The sequence below is a fragment of the Chaetodon trifascialis genome, chromosome 22 (genome assembly GCF_039877785.1).
Source record: "Chaetodon trifascialis isolate fChaTrf1 chromosome 22, fChaTrf1.hap1, whole genome shotgun sequence".
NCBI lineage: Eukaryota > Metazoa > Chordata > Actinopteri > Chaetodontiformes > Chaetodontidae > Chaetodon > Chaetodon trifascialis.
This window is the reverse complement of record NC_092077.1, coordinates 4,736,796-4,759,137: the sequence shown is the minus strand read 5'-3', so window position 1 is coordinate 4,759,137 and position 22,342 is coordinate 4,736,796. Positions and strand designations below refer to the sequence as shown.

The window sequence follows — 22,342 nt, the reverse complement described above, 5'->3', positions numbered from 1 at the left end:
CACATATTCCATCTATCTCTTATATAATAATCATAGAAATCAGTCATGTAGAAAAATGTTTTTTATCATTTGTCATTTGATCGTAAAATCTATGGGAATAAAGTCTATTTTTCCAGTAACCTGACTGGTCAGTCAGTGGGCTGTGTATAAGTTAGCATGTTAGCAGAGCAGCATAGGCCACTGTGGTGGTCTGACTCAAAGTGAGCCACTTTTGCAACACTGGAAAAACCTTGGTGAGGTCCAAGGCACTGTGCAGTGTTATGTTGGGATCAGACTAGACGATATTTTTATCTATGACGATGGTCACCATGTCAGATCTGACAGTACCAACTGTTCTTGAAGTAATTATTAGTCCTACCAAGCGGATATGTGACACAGCAGAAATGAGATAATGGGATCCTACGCGGCCTAATATTTTCATTAACATTCCCCCATTAGTCCTGTAACAGTTGACTGTGATTATATTTACAGGAAAGGTGTTCCATCATGTCTGACTACATGGGACATTTACATTACAAGTGTATTTCTGGATTATTGCATGTATTCAAATAAAGGAGAAAAACTAAATACAAATACAGTCAGGTGTGACACGTTTTTATTCAAATAAACAACAAACAAACCTACATCCAAACTGAGCATTAAAATTTGAAATATAAAAATGGACAAATAGGATTATGAAAACTTAATACACTCACAAAACGTATTGCTGGAAACCTCGAAAAACAGGCAATTAAGAAGTAGCTAATAAATAACATGAAACATGAGGACATTTCAGTCAATAAATTAAGATTAAATTAAGTTAAACAGACAAAATCACCTTGGACTGAGTGGCAGGACTCATGTGCAGCTTACTGTACATTAGTACCATACATTTTCCAGGACATCACAACACGCAATTAACATCTAGACTCTGGACTGTTGAACGAAAGTGACGACTGGTTTTTGTACGCTGACCTGAAACAATCACATTTAACGTTTTGTATTTTGTATGTTCATCATGATTCCATATCAACTTTTAGATCTTCTATATATTCTTTTATAAGGTGGTAATGTGAGGCTGGATCAGTTTCATATGTGTATGAGATGTGCTACAAGGGTCCAAAGGCTAACTGGGAGTCTGCGTCTCAATATCTGGTGGTACGACCCCCCAAAAAGCTGAAACACTGTGTAACAAATCAAAATAAATAAAACAGAACGTGAATAATAATCTTTGGACATATATTCAATTAAAAACAAAACAGACAATACATTTGATGTTTTGCCTCATCAACTTGTAAATATATGCTTATTAAAAAAGTTAGCTGCACATGGACCCAGTTTGTGTGAATACTTGAAATGACATTATCCTCCCAGCTGAGCATCACTGAGGCGCGGACATCCACTGAATATGGCTTTGACTTTTACATCTTGAGGAAACATTCTTTAGCATTGCTCCACACTTGAATCCCCTGCAGAGAGAGAGAGGAAATAAAAGCCTTGCATCATGAACGTGACCTGTGCAGGTGTCCTGTAACCTTCAGACAGCTGCCGTGCGGCTCTCTACCTTTTTGCACATGCTGATCTGCATGACAGCGTAGTTGATGAGCGCCTCACGCAGATCTTTGTCTTTCTGCTCCTTGAAGCGCTGCATGTCCACCCACGCCTTTTCAACGTGCTCTCTGTAGTAAAACAGATCAAATCAAGCACACAGGCAAAACAGCCAAATCTATTATCCTTTAACCAGCACAGGCTTTCACCAGTGTGCCAGCATGAAGCAGCATCCGTGACTCACTCGCACTCGAGGGTTTTCTCCTTCACGGTCTCTTCACCCTCTGCGATCAGTTCCTCCAGCAGCTTCAGTCTGGCCTCTCTCTGCTCAGGTGCCTCTTGGCCAAAAAGCTTGTTGGTCATGCCTTTGAAGGAGAACGTCCGCACGATCTAAGGAAAACATACATGTTAGTTAGGAGGTGTCCCCATCAAAGGTCTTGAATTACACAATTAGCCATTGCTGCTCAAGAATTGCAAACACAAGGACAGTAAAGGGATGTGTGTATATCATTAGTTCAGTGTACCCCTGTAGCCAGCTCCTCACGTTGCTGCTTCTTGGAGATGAGGTCCTGGGAAGCCATCTCAAGCTCGAACTGGGTCAGCTCATGTTTCCTGCACACTGCTCTGCCAAAGCAAAGTGCACAACATGATATCAATATCAGCCGTCTGTCATCAGGGTTGGACATGAGCACCTGAAAAAGTCAACTCAGTCATCAGGGGAACAGTCAAGCTGTGGGACAGGTCGACAACAAATCGCCTTCACCGCTGTTACCAGTCAATAATCTGACTATAACGAGCCTGAAGGCACCAGCAGCAGACAGTGGAGAGAGTAGCCCACTGAACCCAGCTATACCAGTGCAACAGGAGTGGCTGGTAGTTTAACATGTTCTACAATCACTTTAATATTTGTTCAGTTCCAGCTTTGCTGCCACCTACTGGATGTTAAGATGTGAGGCATGTACTCTGTCAACTGAAGCCGCGTATCAGGCACAATCTGAATGAATTTCACAGTCAAAACTTCAACAAGTTAGTGTCCTCAGTTCCCAAAAGCTTGCTGAATGTTAAAAGCAAAAACTACTGGATGTGGCAACACATACAAGATGACTTTTCCTCCTTTAGGAGTTTGGTTTGAGAATCTTAAAGAAAAAGAACACATGAAGCGCTATCTGAGGCTGAACTGCGAACACACTAATGCCATGGACCTGCTCTGTCACCGGCCTTTAAAACATTTTAAAACAAACTGGCTCTTACCTCAGAGCTTCAGCATAGAATAGATATTCTTTCATTTGGTCTGCATAATGTTCCTCTTCTTCTAAGATGTCATCTATGGATGCAGCATATCTACAGACATGTGACAAAGACAACCGGTCTTAAGCATCACAGCTGGTGGTGACCAATTCTACAGCGTGCGTTAAATATAAGATCTGCTGAGGAATTACACAAAACTGCACTGACACAGACAGATGGGATTACGACAAGGCAGCAAGCGTCAAATACTCACGCGTCCATGTGATGACCGGCACTTTGGAGTCCATCTCCCATCTCTTTCTCTATGGCGCTCCACTCACTGCAGTGTACACGTGGATGCACACACGTGCGCGCACGCACACGCACACACACACACACACACACACACACACACACACACACACACACACACACACACACACACCGGCAAATTATCAAGGAGAGTCTGTCACACACACACTAGACTAGACTACATTAGAGGAAATATCAAAAAAATCGAAAATCTTTTCTGTCACATTCAAGTTTTTAGTTTTCCCCTCATCCAAATTGGGGGTCTAATGACAGACTACTGTGTGCTGTGCATGTTGTAAAGTATAAAATACACATTATGACATGCTTTCTGTCAGACCTGAAGACTCTTCCGTAGTTCCCATGGACCTTGTAAACACCGTAGAGTCGATCTGCAACCCTCTGGAGGAGACACAGGAAGTAAAGAAAACTAAAGCAACATTCATTCACATGTCCAGTCTAAGGAGCCCAGCAGGTCTCAGGAGTATCTTTTCTTTTAGTTCTGTACAGTCATGTTACTTAAACAGCAGGAACCAGATATACAACTCTGGATTTAGCCATCTGAAAATGTTAACAGCATTGTTTAAGGTTACATTCTGCTCATTCATACACATGAATGAAGTCATTCAATCCTAAATTGACTCTTGCTACTCACCGCTCGCGCTCGCAGCAGCTGAGACGTGTGAGACTGCAGCTCATCGCTGTAGTGTTTCATTTCCATGAAGCGTCTGAGAGAGAAACAGTAAAGACACAAGTACAGAAGACAGTGATTCAAATGAAAAATTAAATGATTGATTAAAAGTCTACCTAGTTATTTCAATGTGTATATTTTATTTTCTATTTTACTTTTCCTTTAATCTGACAGATCGGGAGCTGCAACAATGTCTTTACTCTTCATTTTGATAATCAATTAATTGTTGACATCATATTTTCCACCACTGCTGTTACTGTATTCTACATTATGGGAGCAGAAAAAAAGGATTCTTGCTGTCTCACCTGCACATTATGTGTTAATACTGACTGAAAACTGCTGCAGGAATCGTTGCTGCTGCCGTCAAGCTGAGAGAGCGGATTTCTTTGGAACTACTTTGAGCTGAACCACGTGACCATGCGGCAGTGAGATCAAAGAATATTCAGGCTCTTTAGCAAAAGAATAAAAAAATGTATGGCTGTCTACAAAGGAATATTTGATTTTTGGGCAGAATCCTGTGAATGATGGAGGAGATTTCAAGATTTAGCCAGCATGTTCTCTAGCTGCACCAGACCGAGATTACAATATTCTTGTGTAATACCTCCACTTGCTATCTACTGCATCTGCATCTTTATTGACAATTACAGCTTCTCAGATGAACGTTTTCCTCTCCCTGTTTGTTATAAGACACATTTCATTGCAAAGGTTTTGATGCATGGACATTCAGAACTACTCTGTCATTTCCTTTGTTACCAACCACAGAGGACGTTCATTTTAAAACAATAAAATAAATGTATCCAAGTAGTGAATTCTCAATAATGCATGTACATTTTGTCAAAAAGATCTTGAATCTCAGGAACACCTTGTCTATACCTGTAATATTGTTAAGCTTTTTTGGGACAGAATGAATAACATAGTTAGAAAGAATTTAAGTTAAGTTTGGTGTTTTAATGTAAAAGATGAATTTTTGTGTAATAATATTTGGACTTCTATTTAAAGATGTGTAATAAAGGTTTTAAAAAATACTTTTTGAATTTGTAGCACCCCCTAGTGGCAGAATATTCTCTTACACTGTGTTTAGAAACACACTTATAACTTACTTATCTGGATTTCTCACCCTGAAGGTGGCACTGAGAGCTCTCAGCCTGGAATCTGCCTGCAACAGGAGAAACAGGAAGTCAAGCTTTGTGAACGCCGAAACATCTCTGGAAGAATACAGACAAAGAAGCTCTGCGACTGTCCATTACCTTTGCCTGAAATCCCGTCTCATACACCACTTCCTTCCAGCCGTGTTCCTGCCACACACAGCGTGAAGTTAATCAATCAACCACTGATCTAGAATCGATCACTTGAACAGCTGGAGTGAGCAACAGCTGCAGCTTGTACCTCAGTGAGGAAGTGGTAGAGGATCTTGTCATTGGAGAGGACTGGATGTGACGCCACACGGAGCAGAAAGTTCTCCAGCCCCACCCTGCGGCGCTCCACAAAGTCTGGATCCATGTTGTCTGCTGACAGCTTGTGCCACACAAACTCTGCCTGCATGCAGGAGAACAAACAAACAGCCTGCATTCCACTCTTCCTTTGACATATCTGCAGTTTATTTACTTGATTGTTTTTTCAGGGGGTTATATCAACTGGATATAGACACACAGTAGCTACAATGGCTGTTGCTCTACAAGATAAACAACCTGTAGGAAATTCTGGGGGGCACTGCTACGATATAAATAACATTAATCTTGACTTTGCTGTCAGACATCAGCCAGCTGTTGCAGCAGCTCTGTGAAAGTTTAAGTGTGTGAGAGTCTGCAATACAACCTAGATAACATGGTTGGTATAGTAAGCGATCACCACAAACCGCATGTGACATCGCATGTTATACACAGTCTTTGTTTTTTAAGATGGAAATAACAGCAGCTGCTCTGCAAAACCAAACAGAACTTTGTCAGTTTGGGAACATTTCAGCTTTCAGCAGAATGAAAAGTGAGAGTCATCCAATGTAGATGAGCCAATGAGTAAAATCTACATCCCAGAGCAGGTAGGCAGAACAGACTGGACAAAGCAGAAGCTAAAACCCAGGAGATTTCTCTTTCTGTTACTCAATATGCCCCAATTCACAGTCACAGCGCAACAGTGTCCCATGAGCACACTGGAATTTAGCCTGGGACTACAAAACAACACAGGAGATAGTCACGGAGCCGTCGCCCCGCTGGCTCTGGAAACACCAGCAGTCTTTCAGTAGATAAAGCCAACTGGTCTGCTGATTATCCCAAATTGCCACGGCTGTGACATGCAGGTGTTTAGCAGGCTTACGAGCAGGTACTGAGATAAAAATGATCCCTTCCTACCCTTAACAAAATAACTTGTACTATTATGCTGTCGAGCCACCTAAAATCATCGCAGGGGAAAATTCCTTCAATTGTGAAAGTCATCTCAGTACCACAGAAGAACTTTTTAAATGTCCATTTCAATATTAAATAATAAAAATGGCATTAGACAGAGGAGCACTTGTTATATATAATGCCAAAGTCTTAAACTTTTAGACCTTTTAGTTTAAAAAGGTACAGAAAACTCTAAATTGTTCATCTGTAGCTCAGTGCATGCATGTGACATGCTGTCCCAGAGAACAGCCGTTAATCTAATAAGTGTTGGCAGAAAGTGACTTCTTGACTTCTGTGAAGTGTTTGCAAAGTAAAATGACCGTCTTGTAGCATCCCTGTTGGGTGGAGCTGTATTACTCCCCACTTTCTTTAAGTTAGCTGAAGCCAATGGTGCTTTCTTAACCTCCTTATGCTCCTCCTCTCATATTCCGTTGGACATTTCTTGAAGGACATAAAGCAAGCATCCTTTGCACGTCACTGAACTCACCCTCTTCTCAGGCAGCGGGGGGACAACGATGTATGGATATGTAACTATTAGGTAGTTCCGCAGCAGTTCAAATTCACTGTATCTCCTCCATAAGGAGTCCGGGGCTGGGTTACGGCCTTCAGCGACTGCATCCATGGGCCTTCAAAGATGAAGACAATTTTGTGAAGTTGTTTTTGCACAAAAGACAGAAGAAGATTCATGCAAGGCAGAGCTGAAAGAAGGAAGGAAATAAAAACATCTCAGCTGAACCCACAGCTCTTCCTCTCAAAGGACTGATAAGACGGGTGTTATTCTCACCGTGTTTCCAGGAGGTAGACGGTGAACGTCTCCTGCATGTTCACTGCATTCTTGCCGCTCCGTTTCTCCGCCTCCGCCACGCAGATCTCCATCCTGCGCAGGAGCGAGGAGCCCTCCTCCACCACCTGAACCACCACACAGCACCATCACTGCCAGGCTGCAAACAGGCTGAAACAGCCTGAACATAGCTCTCTGTGACACAGTTGTGCCTTTGTTCCCACCCGTCTGCTCCTTCGTGGTGACATTTTGTTTTCTTGTTAGCCTACGAGCTAACAGCTATTTGGATATATGACCTGAAACCTTCTTTTATTAAAAAACACAATGTTAACATTGGAATAAAAGCAGACTGGGTGAGTCATTTATGTCCTCTGTGCCCATAAAGGCGAACACTATTTAAACGGCGTTTGAAAAATTAGCTGAATTAAGACAAATCAACGTGTATTAACTTGTATGTTTCGCTAACTTGTCTATAACATAATGTAAGCTAGCACCGAGCTTTGAACTGTCAAGTTATCCAGCGGTCAACACATTCAACGTAACGTTAACAGAGCCATTTCCCACAGCTGTGCGGGAGATAAGGGTCCTTTACCCCTGGAAATGTAAGTAACGTTGTGGTTCTACCGTGTTGTTCAAGCTGTTTCTCCTGTCCGCAGTTGTGTGCTCCAAATCATCGTCAGTAGATACCGACTCTTCTTTACCATCCTCCGCCATCCTCCTCTTTCCTCCTGATGTTGTCGGTGAGCCAGGGCGCATGCGCAGAGCGCACATCAGCCAGCAGGCGTTAACCCTTTGCTGTACGCGTCATTATGCCATCAACAAACACGATTTTTTCAAACATTTATTTATTTATTTTTTTGCGGGGGTGGGTACTTTAGCATATGGCAACACTGTGCAACAACGGAAACGGTACGGCCCTAATTCTAAAATAATTACATACTTTCCACAAAACATGCCCAAAATGCATACCATCTTTTTAACTTCATGTTCTTGTTTTTTCAGCTTTTAAAGGGTTAGGGTTATAAAACAATTTCTGCACAGCATAGAATTTAAAGAAGTTGCATATCCATTTTAATGGTAACAACCCATCACAAGATAATTAAACCAAGAGAAACTGTATGTACAGTGTACAGACAAGTGTGAGAACAACAATTGCTCAACATTACTGAAAACTGAACCGACTGTCTTCGTTGAAAATATACCATGAAGCAACAATGACTGCAGGACAGAGTGTGTGAGTTTGGATGTGCGCATGCATGCAAATGTCACTCAGTCTTTAAGCTCTTGAAGCAGTTTTTCTCACTATTAAAGGAGCGCTTAGATTGACCCTGATGATGCCTTTGTGGCCATGCTTTTTGCATCTCTCTTGCTGCAGTCCACTCTGGACAGTGCTTCACATGCACTTTGTGGGATGGAGTCCACAGGTCCTCTGTGATGCTTCTCCTCAAAATTTAACACCATACTTTGAGACAGTCTGCCTTTTCATTTCCTGGAGCTCTTGCTTTGCTGAGTGAGACAGTCTGCCATACTTATCTCAAAGGCAAGAAAGTTCAGCTGAATCTTTGTGGAATCTCCAAATCCTTGAAGTCCCTTCCATAATATAGCCATCCCTGTGCAACTGTGTGTTAAGGCAATTTTTGCTGCAGGGGTATGTGGACAGCCAGCGCTGTAAAATGAGATTCAAATCAAAGACATATGTAAAATTTCATTTACAGAGAAGGTAGATGTGCTCCAGTGTGCTCCGTTATGAACTGGCACCTTATCACTGGAAACTGAAGTAGGCAGATGGAGAGGTGTCCTCAAGGAGCTAGAGCTTGAGTTAATGGATTTTAATTATCCTGGAGTTCTTGAGGATGAACTTGTCAGCATTTGGTGCAAGACAGTCAAATAAAGCCTGCAACCAATTTAAAAATGTTTAATCATTAAGATAATATCACAATTGCATTAACATAACTTTACACTCGAGTGGTAAGAGAAATAAAAGAGGTTTACAAGTTGAAGGTCACAACATAAACTCTGACAACACTGATCTGGAATAACACTGGTTGCACTCTCCTGATCAGCACAGGCAGCATCAGTGTCTCATTTTGGCAAAAAAACAGCCTCCAGAGAGGCTTTAAAGTCATGTCAAAAATATCCCATCCCATCATTAGGAGGTCTATTGCTAGCTTCAAGTGTAGAAAATGGCCTATATTAACCTGGACGTACATGCTGCTCAGTGATGTGAGTCTTATTTGGTAGATATGTTTCATTACAGAGTTCTACTGTCCAGTCTTTGACATCGTCTCAGTTAAAGGACAATTTAGTTTACTGCTACTTCTGTCTTTTGTCATTTTCTATTAGTTATGATAGCAATCTTCTCACCAAAGTTATCGGCAGGGCTGAAAAGCCGCTGAGGGAATACTGTCAAAGTGAGAAGTTCCCTTTCTGGTGAGATTACACATGTTGAGAAATGAGGCCGGCAGACCTCCAATATGGCTGCCAGAAGTTGCATCACGTCATCTAAAAATCTGTCATACGGTGCCTGGAGATATCACACAACTGTACAAATCAACAAACATAATCAAAAGGACAAAGAGACAGATAGAGCCACTTGTGGAGAGACAGACATCTTGATTCGATCAACTGTACTGGAATAAGGAATGAATGCTCCTTCTGAGTGTGTTTTAAACAAACTCATATCAGTGGCAGGCGTGGTAGGACTGAAAAACTCAAGACATTTCTATGCTGTACATTAAAATAGATCATAAAACACATCCAGTTGTGCTGTCTGGATTGGCTATCAAAATTTACAACCCATCCATCCACACGCTCCTCACAGAGAGACTGGAATTTGACCACATCAATGTTAAAGTGCGGGTCCTGCATCGCTTTACTGCGCTGCGTGGCTGTGAGGTTCATCCTGCAAGCCGACAAAGAAGCAGACTTGCTGTGGAGAGGATGGGGAGATGTGGGGATGATTGTGGGAGGAAGAGGAGGTAGATTTGGGGATCTCCCAGTAGCTGCCATGGAGGTCGAGTGAGGAAAGGGCAGGCAGGTCGTCTCTCTGCATGGGTCTGTCGCACTCCGAGGGTAGAAGAGGCGCGCTCAAGCATTTCCTCTGGCTCGCTTCGCTGTGGAGTCAATCACACAGATGTGCAATTCAAGGTTCAGTTCCACTGTAAAACACCGCACAGTGTAGGTAACATACTTTGCTGTGATATGTCAATCCCCGATGCCAAAGAGATTCAAACATTTGAGTAGCTCTGGGTAATCTATGTCTGATTGGACCCAATGTTCTACTGCACTGCTCTGATGACCCAGGAATAAAAACACTGGTGAAATGATGCCACTCTGAGTCATCATGCTTCTGGTCAGTCAGACATCAGTAAGGGTTTTAGAGTCCACAAGTGTGTGCCAAGACTAAGCCAGTACAGATGACTGTGCAGATAGCCTCCCATGACCAGGGGCATGAAGATAGTGTATGGTTAAAGAACTGTTTAACATACACATTCAAATGCTGTCAACTACTTATGTATGTCCAAAAATCATTGGCGGAACACAATGGAGTGCAGCACTTATTAATCACTTCTTCCTAATTTGTACAGTTTTGGAAAATCTTTCATTTTCAAGCTCCCTCACTTCATTGTCTATTTGCAGCCAAGCATTTCTTTGTTCCCTTCACTCTTGAGGTTTTATTCCAGAACAGCCAGAATAAGGGATTAAAATGCTTTGAAAACCTTAATTGGACCAAACCAGAGCTGGTGGTGATTGTTGAGCAGTGAAAGATGAACAAAGAAGGTTTTGGTGGGTTTATTTTGTTTCTGTCCAGTTTGAATGAAGTGTGTTTTACAATGCTAAAATGACTGTTTCTGTAAATGGAGTCTGGTGGCTTTGGTGAGAGCGATATATAGTGGCTGTTTCTGGTTAAACAAAATGGTCTCTCTCTGCAGGGAACCTTTCCATAATGTTGTCAGACACTTAGTAAACACTGATGGCGTGTAGAGATTCAGAGAGATTACAGCCTGTTTCACAGCTGCTGGCTGCATTCAATACTGGACCAATTTCAAAAATGGTAGTCCCCATTAGTCACTTGGACACAAAAACATGAGAAAATATGTTCCATCAACAAATTTAATGCTTGACTGGGATATCTCCCATTTGTCTGGGTCAATAAGATCTTCCAGGACATGTGATCCAGCACCAGTTTTTCTCTGTCTCTGTCCTTTGGGACAGTATGGCACGATCATATTTCCAAAACAAAATTAGCTTGAATGGTACTGTGTGTGAGAGAGATGTTCTCAAACTGACAGTGTTGGTGGTTTCTGTGATCAGCAAAAAGTAAGAACAGGTTATACTTGTCCAATGTAAGATAAAAAGTGCATGTTTTTGAATACTAAATTGTGAAACATGTTTTTGAATACTATTTTATTTCCTTTGAAGCTGCTCACATCCTCAAATGTGAAATTGAAAACGAGTTTTACTGTCTACACTTTTTTAAGTTTAACGTAATCTGGGAGTTTTGTTTGACAAGGACATGTCCTTGGATCACCACTGTAAACAGTTGGTGAAAAACTGCTTTTATCACCTGCAAAATATTGCAAACTGTGGTCCATGATCTCAAAATCTGAAATGGAGATGATAATTCATGCCTTTGTCTCATCTCGTATTGATTATTGTAACACTCTTTTTAAGTGCTTTATCAAAAAGGCTGTAAATCGCCTTCAGACTGTGCAAAACGCAGCAGCAAGGCTCATAACTGGCTCTAAAAAAAGGGATCATATCACCCCAATTTTATACTCTTTACACTGGTTACCAGTTACTTTTAGGATTCATTTTAAGATTTTAGTTCTCACTTTCAGAGCCCTCAATGATCAAGCTCCTCTGTACATAACCGAGTTACTGAGACCCTACTCTCCCTCACGTTCCCTAAGGTCATCAGACCAGAAACTCTTGATGATCCCCCGCACCAAATTTAAAACACGAGGTGATCGCTCCTTTCAGGCTAGTGCCCCTCGCCTCTGGAACGCAATCCCAGTGACCTTATGTTGCATTGAGTCCACTGAGAGAACTTAAAACCTCTCTTTTCATTGTTAATGTCTCTGGGGCCTCTGTGAGGTTATTTGTTGTTGTGTCGTTGTTTGTCTTTATGCTGTTGTCCAATATCCTCTTTATTTTATTGCTTTTACCTACACTGTAAAGCACTTTGTGATTGTTATCTAAGAAAAGTGCTCTATAAATAAAATTTACTTACTTACTTACTTACTTAAAATGTTGGTGTGACTGGGTGTGCTTAATCATAAATGTGACTGCATGCATGTTGGACAAATACTTCCCTGTGCCCCTCTGTGAGAAATGTGGCCCCTTGATGGCCCCCTTACTTAAATCCTAGATCCGCCACTGGCTCAAACTAACCCTGAGGTGGATCAGGAAAATAACAAGCACTGATCTGTGACTTCACTTCCTACGTTGCAACGCTGATGACCTTCCTTCCTTTTTTTTTGGAAATCAGTCCTGCAAACCTTCTCTGAAATCTTAAAATATCTGCTCGCCTGCCAGTCTTCACCTACTCACAGGCTCGAGGGGTTATAGAATTCAAATGGCGAGATCCATCCCCTCCTTCCTAATGCTGTTATGTTTGAAACTTTAAATTCGTCACTCCACTTAAAAGTTGAGACTGTGAATGTTTCATTAAGTGTGCTTTTCTGCCCTTTCTTGAGAAACCTGAGGCTCTAGCGTGCACAGTGGCAGTCTGCAGAACAAACCACTCACTGTCTGATTGTGTCAGTGCATCCAGAGTCCGTCTCCTCTGTTCTTGGCAGCTAAAATGACACTAAAATCACACTGAAATTAGCTGTTGTTCTCATCAAACCAACAAGATGAAAATGGCTCCAGCCGTCTCTATACCAACTATTTAAAAGAAGAAGCTCTGTGCTGCTGTAGCCTTCATCTGATCCCTGATCAGCTGAACCATTGAATGATCTGTGTGTGATCTGAGCTGGAGCCAGCGAAGTCAATGGTCTCATTCACATTTCATAAATATGATTCCTTCACGTGTTTGTGATGTTTCTGTATAGTGGTTAGCTGATGTTGGCTAAACTGTTCTGCTGTAACTAAACTGTCACGGTGCAGAAGTTCTTTGGGGGTTTTTGCCAGTTAACCAACAGCTTCAGGTGTATTACCGCCTCCTGCTGGACTGGACGAGGGTCGATCTCCCTACATATTTTGTCCTCTGCACTGTGATGTAATTTTATGTCTATTTTTTCATACAACCGTCTTTGTTGGTAATATGCAGGGTAACGTGTGCAGGTTTAAGTTGTGCGCATGTGTGTCCAGTATCAGTTGGATACCTGGGTTTGGCTTTTAAATATTTATTTTTACTGTTCCTCATTTATATCTAATAAAAAACCTTTGAAACTCCTGAAAAACCTGTGCAATGGATGAACAGAGTGGATAACGGTGTGACTGAACCTGATCACTGTTTGCATTGTACAGAAAATCATTCGTCACCTCATGGAGGTGGCTGGCGCTCGTCTCCAGGCCTGCCGGTACACGTTACCTGCCACCCCAAACAGCCAGCTCACATCAGCTGGCACCTCTGGGATCCACTCCACAAACCTTGGGCAGAGCAGAAATGACTTTATATGAACAGACACTAAACTGATGTTTAACACTGAAACGGGCAACAAGATGAGTGGTAATGGTTCTAAAGTGCACAGCTCTTAAAGGTGAGACATTGTTTAGACCTACGCTCACCTTTGGGCCACTGAGTAGGCTGACTGCACAGGAAGTGTGTATGGCATGAGCATGTAGGAGGCCACTCTCACTGGCAGCATCTCGGTCACCTTGGCATACAGGCCAGCTTTGTCTTGGCAGGCCTCGCAGAACACTGACAGAGACAGAGAGCAGGACAGGTCAACCACACGGCATGACGCCATCATTTAAAGAGGCACTACAAAATCAGCCATCTTCAGCCTTTCCCCAAAACCCCACACCTTTCTTGATGGGCGTAGGCAGAACGATCTGCTCATCCAGCCACCAGTGCTGTTTGCGCAGCAGGCGCAGCCTCCGGAGCATCCACTCTTTGGTGGTTTCTGTATGCTTGCAGCAGCAGTCGGACGGGCTCTCTTGCAGGGCGGGGCCTGAGGTGGGATGCTCCAGCATCAGCAGGTCTGGCGCCACAAAATATGACATCAGTCACACAGTCCAGAGGTTAGGATACAGACTGATAGGGATGCCTCGTAAACAGGAAAGTTTATTACAGTTGCCATGGCAACACAGGATAAGAATACTTACTGTTCTCTTCAAGGAAGCGAAGAGCATCCATATAACCGCTCTGACACATCTCAGCCAGTACCTGTGGAGAGGAAAAACAAAAATCTTTAGGGCATTTCATTGACTTGACATTATTGATCAGTGACACGTGTTGATGGTCTTTGTCATGTTTATCAGCTGAATTTCCTGTTTACAAAAAGGATCAATAATAGAAAACTGGAATTCAGTTCTTATATACATGTCTGTGGCACTGTCCAAAGTCCAAAAGTACACTAATAACTAAAACTAGTTAACATGCTGTATCATGTTCATTTAAACCATACATACAAATCAATGAGGAAGCAACACTTGTTTTTATTTATCTATTTATTTATTTCTTACATGGAACCATTTGTAAATTAACCTAATGCATCTGGGCTCCAGCTCTCTGTATGGAAGATTTAAGATGCCTACATTAAATCAAATCAAGCAAAACAAGTGAAATGCAATACAACCGTTATGTGTATTTCCCTTTGATGTACACATTTACTGTGACAGTACCTGCTGTGCCACCGTGCCACCCACTATATATTGTATTTCATTTTATTTCTTTGGTTGATTTGTTTTATTTTGACAACTTTAATCCTACATACATGCATTATGAATGCACGCACATATCAGTGGCATCAAATGTCTTATCTCTCTGCAAAAAAGTGAATAAACGTATTTCCAATGTAAAACAAATTTCCAAATAAGTGGGATATCTGTGAAATCTAGTTATATTTCCTGATAAAGCATCAATCTCAAAGGCGATGCAAAGGCAAGCCCCGGCCATGCGTTGTTCAGATAACCTAATCACTGTCATTGTGATACAGCCATGCAATCGTGGTCAGTTTGTTATGTTGCATAAGAGCAGTATCTTAAAAAAAAAAAGAGCGCTCTGACATCAGCAGAGGTGCTCACAGCTCATCCAATGGCTGGAATTCAATGCTGTGTTCCTATGCACGTCAATACAGCACCTGACCAGAGTTTGTGTTGAGCGGCTAAGCAAGCATGTGTGGGTCGACTTGTTTTTGCATGCCGTGGTACCAGGAGGTAATTCCTGCCTCTAGGAATGCAGTAAGAACACACATGCCCGCGTCACACAGAGTTGTGCACCCAATTACATAATCACAGGCTCCAGACAGCGTAGCAGGCACGCACACGTGAAGGGATCGCCGAGGAGCCACACTGCATAACAACAACACAGCAAACAGCTCTGCCCCAGCAAGGTCAAAGCTCACCTTATCTTTAGGTTACCTAACATTCGTCACAGCGACAGGGAATAACAAGAGGACACATGAGATAAAGGACAGTGACTGCAGGGCACATCCTGATGCTACCTCCTGTCAGCGATGGGTAAAGGGAGTGGAGGAAGATTAAGAGGGGGAAGTCTCTCTTGTTCAGTCTGGGACAGTGTTTCAAAAGGCTGTAGAAACAGCTTCTGTGCTTGACCAACACAAGAGAAATCAGATTTAGGTGGAACTGTGAAAGGTTATTGTGAGTGTTCCACTTGGTCACAGTTTGAACCTCTTTTTTTGCTGAAAATTGATGAAAACAATCGAAGCAAAGCTGTGGAAAGTGTACAGAGTATGTATCCCCTGACTTCTGCGTGTTACAGACTCCTTTTTAAGCTGCATCAGTTGACTTGTGCACATTAAGCTTAGCTCATTAAGTTCTATATTATTTGGCTACTTAGCTGCTAAATGCACTTTTTCACCAGCTAATCGCTAACTTTGTCTTTGTGTTGGTCAGCGGGTCTGAAAACCAAAACAATGAGTGAAAGGGAAGGTTAGAGCTGAAGTGCAGACTTGGATGGTGATTCATTACTGTGTGATTCCTTTCAGGTTAAACAGTAACTTGATCTATTGTTGATGTAAAAATATTGATTGGTGCAGCTCAGTTGCATCTGAACTAGCAGAAGGTCCCTCTGACGCTGAAGCACGACCTACCTTGGGTTCTGGCGGAAACAGGGCCCTGCTGAGGCGGTACATGTTGCCCAGGTTCATCTGGATGCTGGTGTTGGTGAAGCGCAGCTCGTGGAAGCTGGTGGAGCTGTCGCGCGGACAGATGTCACTCTCGCCAGAGAAGGGGGTGATGGTGATGGTGTTCTTCAGCTCCGACTGCGGCAGGTTATCGCTGATCCCGCCATCCACGTAACGCTAGACACACAGGAAGAGACAGACAGAGATAATGTATCGACGCACTTCCATTGAAAAGTTGAAGCGGTTTAAACTTTGTCAATACTTTCACCCCATGCACACGTCAGTCTGTGTCATCCACTGCAGAACAGGCTTCAGTGAAGCATATTGATTATTGATTATGAGGCCAGACTCAAAGCCATCCATAAATTTTGGTCACATGCTCTGATTCCAGCTCTGGAACGTGGGTAAATGACAGGACAACTCTCTCATTTTAATAGCATAAAATGTCAGAGAGAGGGAATTAACCTTATTCTCAGTGCCAGTCATAAAATCGCTCTCAACTCAGCAGAGATGATGTCAGCCGACTAAACGGCTGAAAAATGAAGCCGCTCTGCTCTGAACTGCCAGCCTGGCAGAATATAGGTCAGTGAGGAAAAGGAGGTCAGCATCATGCAATGTGTATATAGAGTATACAAATATGTATTTTGACACTTCTACTCAAATTAGCAAACCTCTTAGAGTAATATTGGGTTCATTACGTCAGCACTGGAGCATTAACATTCTGTGGAGTGGTTGTTGTGGGCCTGTGAAACCCTTTGAGACACTGTAAATTATGTTTGGCTTTAAAAATGACCACACATTTCTCTTATCTATAACGGTGAGTGACTAGAAAGAGCAGCACGGAAAGGGAAAAAGATATGGAAGGAAGAGATGTGGAGAGAGTTTAGAAAGAGGATGGGATTCAACAAGCAGTGAAGCACACTGATGCCAGGGCTGTCCTCCACTTTGATCCACAGTATCTCAACAACTTCTGGATCCGTACACTCACTCATATTCCCCACAGGATGAAACATGTAATCTGTTTTTTTTTTTTTTTTTAACTTGACCAGTACTTTATTTTATGGCCAAACCACCTGCAAAACCACTGAAATTCCCAACAGCCTCAGCTGTACTTTGTGTTCAGTGCTACGTAGCAAATGTTAGCATGCTCGCCTTTAAGGGCATGTTAGACTGCTGAGCTCAGTATTAGCACTGTTAGCATGGCTGCAGACCCTTAGTGTTCTTTAACTGTGAAACATCCACATCGTTGTCATATATCTTCACAGTTTGCCGAAAAATAAACATTACAGTCAAAGAATCAGAATGGGCCTCAGAAACGCAGTATCAGTTGGGCTTTAGTATAAATAAACTAGATTTGAGCTGCTTTCTATTGGCTGTGAAGAACACTGGGTAACTATATTCTACAAGTCTTGTCATTTCATAACAATTTCCTGGATGTTTCCTGGGAGAAAAATGCAAATTGGTACTGTTGTACTGCTCTGAGACAGTATGCACTGCAAATACCAATTAAGTTATATAGTTGTTACACAGTTAAGTAGATTTTATAAGTAGTTGCTGATTGCCAGAGGAATTTCCTTTTAAAATCCAGATATGAACTAATGAAATTGAATCCCTTTAATTACTTAATTTCCATATCTATTGTACTGCACACATGGCTGTTAATGAATTAATAAATCATAATACACTGTACATTGTTCATTACTATTAAGGAACTACTAAGGAACTGTCTAAAAATGGATCATTTCTTTCAGAGGAAAGTATTAGGCAGCTGTGTGGGCCGGCAAAACGAAGTGTTATTCAAGAGACGTCACGCCTCGAGTTACTGCACACTCACGCAGCCCAGCGAATGAGTCACAGTAAACTGCTGTGAGACAGCAGCACGTCGAGGCAGCAGAAAGTACACAATGTACAGAGTCCAGACACCCTACCTGCAAACAGGACATGTACATACAGACATGTATGGACGCGTTCTACATACATGTGACATGTACAGCAGCAGACCATTGGACTCGCTCTGTTCCCTGTGATGTTTTGATGCTGAACTTTGGCAAAAAGACTGAGACAACTGGCTCCATTGAGGGTGAAACGCACTGAGACGTCCACAAAGACAGCGTTTGTCAGGGAGGTCCTGTTTTCCCTCAGAGATTTATGTGGTGACTGGGGCTTCACTGGGTGGGTGTTGACCCAGACGAGGAACTTTTATTGTACCAGCTAAATTAATCTATATATACTGCAAATGATTCTAATTACTACATTCTTTCAGTTGTTATTCTGTGCATTTTCATGTCATCTCATTGCTTCCTTCTATCTCTCTTGCTTTGATAGACTCGATCTTTGTATTTTGTTATTCTGACACTGCAGCTGCTTCCACCAGCACTCTTTAAAGGACAGTTTGAACTACGCTCAGGCGTGTTCACTGTCGGAAGTTGACCTAACATTTCAGCGCTTGTCAGCACTTTCACTTCAGCTGAATCTTTTTGGTCAGTGCAATGATTAACTTTGATCTGACTCCTCAGCTGCTTTCAGTGCTGACATGTTTGAAGCTTCTTTGCATCTTTATTATGTTTCACGTCATCTTAAATCATGGCTGACTTCATAATGATTGTGTATGATGTGATAACAGAGGAAAGGAAGCATGTCTGATAAGTGCTGACTGTGCACAGTAACGCTGAACCACTGAAATTAGATCATTGCCAAAGTCCAGTAGCAGCTGATAACTCAAATAGAAACACTGGTATCAGAAACTAGGACTCAGCTAAGCTGATTACTGCAGTTTTTTTGTACAACCCTGATTGTAAAACAGTTGGGATGCTGTGTAACACATAAATAAAACTGAATGTGATCATTTGCTAATCCTTTTTTGACACATACTCACTTGAAACAGGCACAAAGGCAATATATTTAATGTTTGACCTCATCAGCTTCATTGATTTTTTGTAAATATCTGTTTATTCTGAATCTGATGCAGCAACACAGTTCAAACAAGTTTGGTCAGGAGCAACTAAAGACTGGGAAAGATGTGGAATGCTCCAAAAACACCTGTTTGGAACATTCCACAGGTAAACAGGTTCATTGGTAACAGGTGATTGTATCATGATTGGGTATGAAGGGGGCATCCTGGAAAGGCTCAGCTGATCACGAGCAAGGTTCATGAACACTGCGCAACACTGTTGTCATTAAACACAGTTTGTTTGTGAATGACTGCATCCTGTTCTTGTTTATGTTCTACACAGTGTCCCAACTTTGTTGTAATCAGGGTTGTAAAACATACAAATGACTCATCCTGTTTATTTCTTCTGGAAAAATAATAAAAATAATCTCATAACTGTGAGGGAATTTTCTATCACAGGCCTTCTTTGTACAGTTAGGAGCCTAAAGGTCTCAAGGTTGGACAACACAGAGACCTCAGACAGAGACACATTAACATAGTATTTAGAGGCCATTCTAGCAGACAGCAGATAGGCAATCTCTTCCCCTGTTCTTACTACCGACCAAGGTCTTAAAGATAAACTGGACAGACATAGACCAGACCAATTCTAGGAGGATTGCTGAAGTTGACATTTAATAAGGAGTTAGGTCAAAGTGTCCTCAGTTAGAGGGTTGGAGGTCAGAGCATACGAAGGTATAGTATGAGCTATTGTTTGGGCTTTGACTATCCATGTACCACCAATGTAGAAGGTAGGTATAGAATATCTGTAAAAGGGAATAGTTCAAGCAGTAGAAAGGAAACATGTGACACTGAGGGTTTTATTACAACCTGTTAGAAAGGACATGTTCAGGATTTGGTGTGGCACTACCTTGGTTCACTTGTGGACATTGTGCTGCTTATCAGCTTCTCCTTGATGCATCAAGCCTGCGATAAATACTTCTGCATAAGACATCTGAAGTCTCCTGGTGAACTCCCTCCTTCAGCTCACAAGAATTTCCCCCACAATAACTATCTTGCACCTTGTCCTTTTTCCCCTGTTGCATTCTTCAGTGCAGTCTGTTTCCAGGTTCTACTGGAACACTGTTATGTAATAAACATGCTTTTGGATCACAGCCACGCCCAAAGGCAATTCAAATGATCTTCAAAACCAAAACCAAAAACTAAACCTTGATGAGAAGCAATTCAACCAGAGACACCTACCACTCCTCTGAAGGACGGAGGGATCAGGCCACAGTAGATGGGAATGAAACAGCTACAGATCAGCGCCTGTGGACAGAGTGAAGGGTTAAACTAGTGGAAAACCATCTGCTGTTGCATGATTCATTTCATGGAGGCCCTAAAGGCTTCTCCAGGTTTCACAGATAGCCGTGTCACCACACCTGGATGAGCTCCTCTTTGGAGCTGAACTCTGACACCAGCACGTTCTCCCCATCGGACACTCTGGTCAGCGAGACGCACAGCCGCCCCGAGGCCAGCACATGAGCGTCAGACGGCAGGTCACGATCCAGGCCAGACTTTATCACCTTGATCAGGTTGAAGGAAGGGTGAAGGGGGCCCAGGTTCCTCTTCCTGGCCTCTTTTGCCAACTTGATCACATCTTCACAGCATTTAGCTACAAATGAGAAAGAAAAAGGAGAAGTTTAGGCTGAGGAGATGGGACATTGAAGCTACATCTGCTTTGAAGATTCCCTAAAACACTTCTTCAAGTGTCAACCAGCAACCAGATCAATATTCAAGAAAGCTACCAGGAGTCAGTGACCAACAGTGACCTCCGCAATATTATACGAGTTAGAATTACCAGTAGGGAGACTGGAAGTACCTCACTCACTCTGACTTCATTATTATTATTGTTATTAGTAGTCATAGTATTAACACTGGTGGCAGCTAAAGGTAGGATTAGTATTAGTATTTGTGTACATTTTTTATTTCCCTGCTTTTATTGAATTCATTTCTTAACTTATCTCCCTTCCTATATGTTCCCTTGGTTTTCTCTCATTCATCCATCCACCGCATAGACTGTCGATCTGCATTCTTACTGTGCGTGTTGCTGATATCAGTCCTTATGACTGCTTGTTCATGAGAGAGAAAGTGAAAGGATGCCTCTGAGTCACACTGTCCCCAGCAAAAACAGGTGTCCTCTGTGAGCCAGTGGCTCCACGCCACTGTTTTCCATTTAAACAGAGGCTGAACATATACACTGTATCAGTGACAGTCATCACCAGCCTGATGCACATCTTCTCTCTGTCAGCTTTGTACTATCAAGCTGATAGTGGCTCATTACTCATATGTTACATCTAATGATCAACCATCTGTTTACTGAAACATGATTACTGAAAGTGTAATTATGGGTCAAAAATCAATTTAAATTGCAAGGAGTACATATATACACATACATATATACCTATTGTGATTAAAAATGAAGAATGTTCAAATTTGTATTCGTAGGTCTACATGTGTGATTTGGAGCAAGAGAAGCTGAGACTTAATGTTTCCTACATGAAAACTGTCTGAAAGCATAATCTTTGGTATTTCTACAGCCAGAAATCACTTTTTTAGGTCTGTTTAGTCCAAAAAAAAGGTCAGAAATATAAAATTCAACCAGTTTTCTCCCACAACAACTGAACTGAAAGAACAGCTTGTGTAGTGCACCAAATAAAACGAAACAACAACAACAACAACAACAACAACAACAACAACAACAACAACAACAACAAAAATAATAGTGCCCGCTGTCCTCCAAGGTACCAAAGCGGTGTGACTTACTTATCGATGACTGACTGGCGAGCACCGAGGCGGTCAGAGCACCGGCAGAAGCCCCGTACAGCTTCGTGGCTCCCTGGACGAGGTACGGCGCTTTCTCCAGCAAACAGCTGGCAACTCCGATGTGGTAAATCCCCAGGAACCCGCACCCGGCGAAAGACAGGTTCCAGCCTCTGTTTAGGTCGAACATGGCGGGGCATGCCCTGGCTGGGGAGCCCTGAGCGGACAGATCACCGAGTGCGCTGCGGCTGAGCCGGACAAGCCTCTTCAGTGGACAGAAGCAGACTGGGAGACCCGGCGTACCAACAAGTGACTCCGTTCAAGGAAGTGCTGGGACACGCCTGCTTGTGATGCCTTAAAGTGCTGTCGGAAATATTGTATACCGATTTGAACGGTCCAGAACGCGGGGCCACTTTACAGACCTGAAAGTGATGGTAGCGTCACAGAATATTGTCACAGATTTCCGAGGAACAGTGAAAGCAA

General features: G+C 42.4%; 2 protein-coding genes across 3 annotated transcripts; both read right to left on the bottom strand.

Annotated features, from left to right (window-relative positions):
• Positions 1 to 581: 581 nt before the first annotated feature.
• Positions 582 to 7,654, bottom strand: LOC139350350 (sorting nexin-4-like). Its single transcript, XM_070991650.1, has 14 exons — positions 7,538 to 7,654; positions 6,917 to 7,041; positions 6,620 to 6,758; positions 5,141 to 5,290; positions 5,002 to 5,049; positions 4,855 to 4,910; positions 3,719 to 3,791; positions 3,404 to 3,465; positions 3,029 to 3,094; positions 2,779 to 2,868; positions 2,052 to 2,151; positions 1,772 to 1,917; positions 1,544 to 1,658; positions 582 to 1,448 (listed from the first exon to the last, which is right to left on the bottom strand). The coding sequence occupies exons 1-14, from the start codon at positions 7,625 to 7,627 to the stop codon at positions 1,401 to 1,403; spliced, it is 1,308 nt and encodes a 435-aa protein (XP_070847751.1). The 5' UTR covers positions 7,628 to 7,654; the 3' UTR covers positions 582 to 1,400.
• Positions 7,655 to 7,747: 93 nt separating this feature from the next.
• On the bottom strand, positions 7,748 to 22,202 carry pnpla3 (patatin-like phospholipase domain containing 3). 2 transcript variants are annotated; one of them, XM_070991647.1, is made up of 9 exons: positions 21,863 to 22,202; positions 20,479 to 20,711; positions 20,300 to 20,365; positions 16,138 to 16,347; positions 14,189 to 14,249; positions 13,888 to 14,064; positions 13,649 to 13,781; positions 13,403 to 13,510; positions 7,748 to 10,026 (listed from the first exon to the last, which is right to left on the bottom strand). In XM_070991647.1, the coding sequence occupies exons 1-9, from the start codon at positions 22,047 to 22,049 to the stop codon at positions 9,786 to 9,788; spliced, it is 1,416 nt and encodes a 471-aa protein (XP_070847748.1). In that variant the 5' UTR covers positions 22,050 to 22,202; the 3' UTR covers positions 7,748 to 9,785. The 2 variants fall into 2 exon arrangements, with proteins under 2 accessions (XP_070847748.1, XP_070847750.1); XM_070991649.1 differs by having other exon boundaries at positions 8,814 to 10,026; positions 20,623 to 20,711; positions 21,863 to 22,149.
• Between the last annotated feature and the right edge of the window lie 140 nt (positions 22,203 to 22,342).

Coding starts and splice junctions, on each gene's coding strand:
- LOC139350350 (XM_070991650.1), bottom strand. CDS start 7,627: ATGGCGGAGGATGGTAAAGAAGAGTCGGTATCTACTGACGATGATTTG. Junction 4,911..5,001: donor AGACGGGATTTCAGGCAAAG/GTAATGGACAGT, acceptor CTCCTGTTGCAG/GCAGATTCCAGGCTGAGAGC. Junction 1,449..1,543: donor AGATCAGCATGTGCAAAAAG/GTAGAGAGCCGC, acceptor CTCTCTCTGCAG/GGGATTCAAGTGTGGAGCAA.
- pnpla3 (XM_070991647.1), bottom strand. CDS start 22,049: ATGTTCGACCTAAACAGAGGCTGGAACCTGTCTTTCGCCGGGTGCGGG. Junction 14,065..14,188: donor TCGCTTCCTTGAAGAGAACA/GTAAGTATTCTT, acceptor TTGTGGCGCCAG/ACCTGCTGATGCTGGAGCAT. Junction 13,511..13,648: donor GCCTACTCAGTGGCCCAAAG/GTGAGCGTAGGT, acceptor GCTCTGCCCAAG/GTTTGTGGAGTGGATCCCAG.